The following is a 7,318-nucleotide window of genomic DNA, read 5'->3' as shown; positions in this document are numbered from 1 at the left end:
TTTTCCCACTCTTTTAAACAGGATCTGACAGCCCAACGACACATACGAAGGATGTAACACACACTCGGGCCATAAAGCTGAAACAGCAGGAACTGCAAGATCACCTGGAGAGATGCTTACTGGAGCTGAGGGGGCTGTGCATCCGAGAAGCTGTGAGTGAACACATGAACCACCAACACCAACAGCTTAACAAGGGAAATCCTAATAAATCAGCTTAAACAACATTTATACAACTCGCTCGGAAGAGTGTGTGCTCTAAAGCTGGTAGATCCATGGTTCAAATCCACAGTGGAGTCAATACTCTATAAAGGGGATCCGATGCCTCCATATTTAAATACCCTCTCCGATCATCACCTATTTACACACTTTCTCAATAGCTTACAGCACCCCATAACCCTAACCTAACATTATCGGTGCCACTAAATTGGTGAGCAATTTTGGAGCCAGGTGACAGCTCGGACGAGAAGAGCCAAGACATACAAGAATCTAATTTAGAACAAGTGGATGCATCAAATGGAGCAGAGCAGGGAGCTTGCGGCCCTCCCAGTGTATTTTTTTCACATAACAAATAAGATCTTTTTTAATTTGCTTTTTTTTTTACCTGCTCCTGATTCTCAACAATTTGAAGAAAGAAATACTCAGAAGTGCAGTTATAAGCTTAATATTCTTTATATATGTTCTTCCTTATCTGTAGGAGCTCATCCAAATTTCCCTTTTGGGTCGTGGAAGGCTAACTTTCTAATTTCCTAGCATGCCTTTTGTTTACATTCTCTAACATTAGCGATAATCACCTCACAAGCCCAAGCTAATGTTAGCCTTGCAACAAAGAACGATAACCAATATCAGAGCTATCCAGCTATGCATTTTTGAGCCACATGGTAGCAGAGACAAGGAAAATAAGGACATTAATGAATTTATTTGTATTCAAGTAGAGAATTTAGAATTGGAACGGAGAAAAAAGACACACACACCCTCACAACCACAACCCCCATGGCAGTGACTGACGAGCTTTTTCAAACATCCAGTTTTCATATGCTCCTGATCCAACACGATTTATTTAAAGAAATACTCAGAGATACAGTTTTAATCTTAATTTTTTTCTCATATATGTCCTCCTTCATGAAAGTACAAGTACATCTTAAAAACACCAAAAACCACAGTTTTCAATGGAGTGGGCCTTAAACACGTTTAACACGTAGGATTGGCAGTCAAACTATTAAATGGTTACCAAGCGTGACTGTATGTGCAGATCCCCCAGGGGATGGGTCAAATGTGAAGAACACATTTCACACACCCAAATGTGTGACAACACATGTTTTTGTCAACAGCCAACATTTCAACTGAAGGGAAAGGATGTGTCATTAATCCAGCTGTGAGAGTTCACAAAGCAGCACTGGTCATTGTTCAGCATCTTCTCAGGGTGGATTAGATTGGTGTGGCAGTTTTACGCAGGGTTTGGATGACGCATTCTCCAACATATGTAAAGACAACGGTCACACGCAGTCCTCATGTCTTCCAGAGAGAAGAGCCTGCTCATGTGAATGCAAGTGTTTACAACCTTTTGGCTGAGTTTTTTCCTAATAATCTCCATGTTACCATGTATCTAGGACCACATGGAGAAAACCTGTTCATGGAACAGGTCCTGCATGAAATGTCTTTTCCGTAAAATTACTGCTTTATATTAGTTGGAAACTCAACGTCTCTGTTATGCATGACTTCAACTTATCATTATATAAACAGTCACACACTCACCTGTAATTATTCATTCTTAAAAAATGAAAACATAAAAAAATAACCATAGCAGGATGAATAAATACGTATGTCCTCCATGTTCTACTGAATTTCCCACAGATTCAGCTGGAATCTCCCTCTTCATGTGTGAACTACAACTGTTAAGAAGTTACTAACTGATTTAGCCACGCTGCCAAGAAAGGTTTTTCTGTTCAAAAGGGGCATGTAATTGAAAAAAAGTTAAAGGATGTTTGTCAAAAAGAAATTAGAACATTTCATTTTATAACATTTGATTAATATCAGTGAAAAAAAAAACTATTTCTGTGCGTTTGTCCTGAGATAAAATGTTTCAACTTTTTTAAGGTTATGATCTTTCTCCCCGCGTGACTCAGATCATCTCTGTCTGAATCCACCATGACACTTTTTCTTGCTGAAATATTTCCATCTTTTGTAATCATTTAAAGGAGAAAAAGTTGTAATCTTCAAGCTGGACACTCAGACTGCATCTGACGTGTTGCTGCTCTGGGGTAAAGTCCCAGGACGGATCATTCTTACTTGTTTCCTCTTGGGCTGGGCAAGCCTGTTGAAACACGCTCGGATGAACTAGTCGCAGGCACAATCCCTTGTCCCCCCTCTTATTGACAAAGTATTAAGTAATCTTTCTGATCACAGCATTGTGTAAAGGTATCTGACTCTGAATCACTTGAAAAGGGGCTTTTTTTCTTATAAATAAAGCTGTTAATAGGTTGGTCTATTGGTTTAATCAGACATTAATTCAGTGATAAAGTGAAATGAAAGGAATGTGCTGAGAAAACATATCCCCACTAACAGAATTGTGCAACAAGTTTCCTGAAACTATAAGTCTGAACATGTCAGGAGACTACATTGTGATTCTTGTATATTGTTTCCTAACCGTCATGGAGATTGTAGCATTAGATCTTTTAAAAAAGAAACCAAACAGATGTTCTTCCAGTTTTGATTTACAACAATTGCTCTGATTATTATTTAGAAAATCCTCTTTGAGTCATCAATGGGGCATGAAATTTCCCAAATTGTAAGGAAAACTTGACTGCAACTGTTGGATTGTGACCTTTTTTGCTGTTTTTTAGGAGTTGACAGGTCAGCTGTCTAAGGATTATCCTCTCCAGTCGGGAGAGAAGCCTCCTCGGATCCCCAGACGCATTGGAGCCTCCTTTAAACTGGATAAACAAATCATCCCTCAGGGATCACAGGTACATGGCGCAGACTTTTAGGTGGAACTGTGTCTTTTTATTGAAGTATCTCAATCCTGAAGTTCTTTCTCCATCCCTCTGAAATGATCATCGCAGGACTCTATTCTGAATTTAAGTCACGCTGACCTCGCTATTCAAACTAAGATTTATGAAGCAACACGCAAGCTCTACCAAGAGGATCACCTGAGCAAGGCTGTGAAGAAGAACCGATTGCAGCAATGCAAAAACGAGGAAAAGAAGCTGAAGCAGCTGCAGGAGGCAACCTTCAAGTTGCAACTGGAGCACGGTCGGTCATCGCCGCGCCCTGTTCTCATCAGTACGCAACAAGGTGAGGGCGCCTGTCCAAACAAAGCACTGGATGTCACATCTTTGAAGTTTTCTCAGATTCTGACTTTGATTATCATTTAAGCACGCATTAAGCTGTTTTTGTTGTTTGTTTTCGTCTAGATCTCGGCACATCTGATGACAGCTCTTTATCTGATTCTTTAGTACAAGATGAAGGTACAACTCAGTTTTAAAGCAATGATTTTTCAAATTTTGTTTGAACAGAATAAGCATTTTAGTCTTGATAAAGTCTCCATACATTTGTGAGCATGTATATGTTCATAGATTTTGCTAGATATTTTTCACTTAAATCCTTTCTTTTTCTTTTTTTTAGATGTCACAATTCATTCCTCACAGCCATTCTCAGGACTCCCGTATTCGGTGGAAACTGATTCTCCACAGTCCTCCCCTGTGTCCATACGTTCCTACACAGACAGATCCCAGATGTCTCCATTTGTGGCTCCAGGGTCCCCGCTGGTGAACTTCTGTCACTCTCCCTCTCCAAGCCTTGACTCTAATTTGAGTTCGACCTCTACCCCTGTTAGCGAGTTGCCTCCCATCCAGAACTCTCCTTGGTCAGAGTCTAGTCTTGACCAGCCTTATGAGAAGACCAAAAAGTCACGCTCTTCCAGCAAGATGAGGTAACTCAGATCAACCCTCATGACTTGTTTCCTGTTGCACTGTTCCTTCATTTATTGCAGGAATTACGATCTAAAAATAACTCATAATCGGGGAAATCTGCAAAGTAGTCAACTTTAGTTTTACAATAATTACAATGTTTAAGGCTCGTTACACACTTTATGCACATTTGTCTCTCATTTGAGCTCTCAAGTTCAAAACTTTGTAGAAAAATAAGTCCTGCTGTTTAGAATGAAAACAAAGTGAAATTAAACACACAAACATGAGATATGGCATTGAGGAGATTGATTGACAGTACTCTACAGCCAACCAGGATTCAGATCACAATGTGCTATAAAAAATACAAAAATATCCAAAAATAAACAAAATCCCAGAAACGGCAAAACCCTGAAAAGTCAACCAGATTGAGGGCCCACTGTATTCCATTTTTGAAAGTAAAATGCTGTTTTGATCATATTCAGTGGTCTGCTTGAGTTCCCTTAAAAGGTGAAATACAATTGTTATGAAAGTTCAAGTATCATTTTTATATACCGTATTTTCCGGACTATAAGTCGCACCGGAGTATAAGTCGCAGGGACATTCAATCTATGAAAAAAACCGCGACTTATAGTCCGGAAAATACGGTAATCTACCTACTTAAACAAAAAGCATTTAAAAAAGTCTCTTACTATCTATACATCACAAATGCTTCATCCCTGTACAGTCCAGTTTGTTTGAAGTGTTTTGACTATATCTGTAAAATTCTTGATTTATTTTTTTCATTAAAACACAAGTTTCTATGTTAGTTTTGTAATTTCCAATACAAGTACTCCCTTGAGTTTAACTGAAGTTGAGACGTCACGTTACCGTTCCTCTGTAAAAGTGCAATACTGCCACCTGCTTTAGATGTGATGCTATAACAAAGAGTAGACGGAACCAACACAGATCTGCATCTTTTACAGGTGTAGGATCAATATGACTTTAGTTTACTGTCGACCTATATTGATGTTGATTGTAAAACCAGACTGGGATTTTTTTCAGCTAAAGCTTTGCAGTTAAATTACCAGCATAATATTGGTTGGTTGTCTTATTTCAAGGTATTTCAGCTATAAAATGAAGGTAAAAGATAATAACAAATGAAAAATATATAGATAAATCAAATCCATTAAATATATTAATTTATAAATTGATTAGAAAATAAAGAAGAAAAAAAATCTTGACATTAAAATGGCTCCTAATCATGAATATACATACTTTGCACTTATTGAGTACAAACACATGACGTACTGAATCCATTAAAAATAATGATTCTTTTAACTAGTTTGATTAATTGCTTGAAAGTAATTGGGAAGAAGCACTTTTATATAATCCCACATATAGTCCCACATATAACATAGTTTTCCTTTTCGAGTTATTAATACTTTTTTTTTTAAGTTTAGATTATTGATCATTCTTTTGCTTCTCAGCGTTGGAGGATTAGCATGTGTTGCATCCACATTTTGAACACAAAAAGAGGAATCTGTTGAAATTGAATGTGTAGGAATCATAACAACAAAGACAGTGAATTTTATTAAAATCACATGTTTAATCTCTGGTCATTTTAATTTTTTACACACTTTTGATTTTTCTCTTTAGCATAGAAAGTCAAGTTAGCAGCATGCTCTTTAGAAAAGCCTTCAGGTTTTGTAATGTTTAAATGCACCCTTGCAACACAGTCTGAAATGTTTTTTAATTGTTTAAACAAAAGGATAAAGCCACATCAGATGTTTATATTAAGACTCTTTTTGTTTGTTCGTTTGTTTGTTTGTTTTCAGCAGTCCAGCCAAATCTGACGTGTTACCTCCACTGGATCCTTGTTTAATACCATCGCCGTTACCACAGCAGCTTTCTCATCTGAGGCTGAGCCAAGCCCAGTCAAACAGTGCCCCCTCCACACCAGAAATGCGAGTGCACAGACAGCTCTCCCTCAGGTAACTGAAAGTGTTTAAAGAAGTCTGTAAAAGTTTGCATTTGATAAATAATTAATTACCCCTCACCTGCCACTGACATTGAATTCAGAAAACCAAGAAGGAGGTTATGGTTGCAGCTACACATGAACAGTTACGCTAAGTCTTTAACTAAGTTGTCTTTTTGTTTGTGATTCCTGCAGACTGTCCAGCCCTGAATCTTCATCGTTTTATAAGGAGCGCGGTCGAAGCAGGGGTCCACGGAGGCGACTGACAGATTTTGGAATAACGTTTGCAGAGACTCCTTCCCCTCAACCTAACTATGGAATCCATGCTAGCTCTGAGGATAGCAACTCTGAGAAGTCTTACTCTTCTCACGGCAGCTCCCCGTGTCAGGATCTGCCTGCTGCTGATTTACCCAAAGACTATCAATCTGGATATTCGCTCGGTCTTCCGGTCGGCAGCTTTGGACAGCACATCATTCCATCCCCGAGCTTTCACTCTAACAGACACATGCTGGTCCCTGATTTTCAAAGATCTTGTTACAGAGAAGAAGTGGCCTACCTATCTGATGCAGACGTGGCTCAAAGCCGTTTCCTGCAGCAAGCTAATCGCCCTCCTTTCAACTGTTGGCACGAAGACTATGTTTTACCCCAACAGAGACCACAAAGGCATTTACCTCCTGGTGTCAGACTCGCACCGCTAGCAAACTCACACCACTACCACAACCCCAACCATCTTTCGCAACAAAAAGTGAATGAACACCTGAAATCGTGGCACCAGAGGAGCCAGCTCAGACCTCCACGGTCTCGCTCTCTGGACCGACAGCAAGCAGCCCTGATGAAGAGCATGACGGAGAAACCCTGCAACCAGAGTCACATGTACTGTGACCAAGTAAGCAGAAACTACCTTTTATGTCAATAATAAAAACAAAGTTGTAAGGACCCTGAAACTAGAACAGATATTACATTAAAAAATATTGTTTTTTTGTTTTTCTTATTTTTCCATTTTTAGATGCCAACTTGTTGCAATTGTTTGCTATTAAGCTGCACACAGATGTCCTGTTAATATTTATTTTCGTGATTACTATCGTTTGTTGTTCTAATTTAAACTTGATTTAAAGTTAAAGTCCTTTTTAACCACATTTGACCCATCCCCAGGGGATGCTGCAGACACTCAGTAACCATTTGGTTGTTTAACCCCCCAATCCAAACCCTTAATGCTGACGGTCAAGCAGGGAGGCTAGGGGTCGGAGTATTTTTTTTATCACTTTACCTGGATTAGAACTCACGACCTTCCACTCTCAGAGCCTTTACTTTAAAGTCAGCATCTGTTTTGTTTTTGTTTGTTTGACAGACTGATATTTACCAGTTTTTAGATGAAAAACAGTTTTTTATTATTGGTAGTGGAGGCCTTGATATGATCTACACTCACTGGCCACTTTATTAGGTACACCTTTCTAGTATT

At 38.9% G+C, this 7,318-nt stretch overlaps 1 protein-coding gene across 2 annotated transcripts in view; it reads left to right on the top strand.

Moving 5' to 3' along the window:
• Window positions 1-7,318, top strand: part of inavab (innate immunity activator b) — a 21,806-nt gene that overhangs the window by 11,385 nt on the left and 3,103 nt on the right. For both annotated transcript variants that reach the window (XM_024270917.2, XM_024270918.2), the window contains exons 3-9: window positions 22-152; window positions 2,841-2,963; window positions 3,060-3,291; window positions 3,411-3,464; window positions 3,622-3,928; window positions 5,720-5,875; window positions 6,055-6,745. In XM_024270917.2, the coding sequence (XP_024126685.1) occupies window positions 22-152; window positions 2,841-2,963; window positions 3,060-3,291; window positions 3,411-3,464; window positions 3,622-3,928; window positions 5,720-5,875; window positions 6,055-6,745 (1,694 nt within the window). The remainder of the gene's footprint in view (window positions 1-21; window positions 153-2,840; window positions 2,964-3,059; window positions 3,292-3,410; window positions 3,465-3,621; window positions 3,929-5,719; window positions 5,876-6,054; window positions 6,746-7,318) is intronic.

Source organism: Oryzias melastigma, linkage group LG1 (assembly GCF_002922805.2).
Source record: "Oryzias melastigma strain HK-1 linkage group LG1, ASM292280v2, whole genome shotgun sequence".
Taxonomy (NCBI): domain Eukaryota; kingdom Metazoa; phylum Chordata; class Actinopteri; order Beloniformes; family Adrianichthyidae; genus Oryzias; species Oryzias melastigma.
Note: the sequence above shows the minus strand (reverse complement) of the source record. Positions and strands in the feature narration are given on the sequence as shown.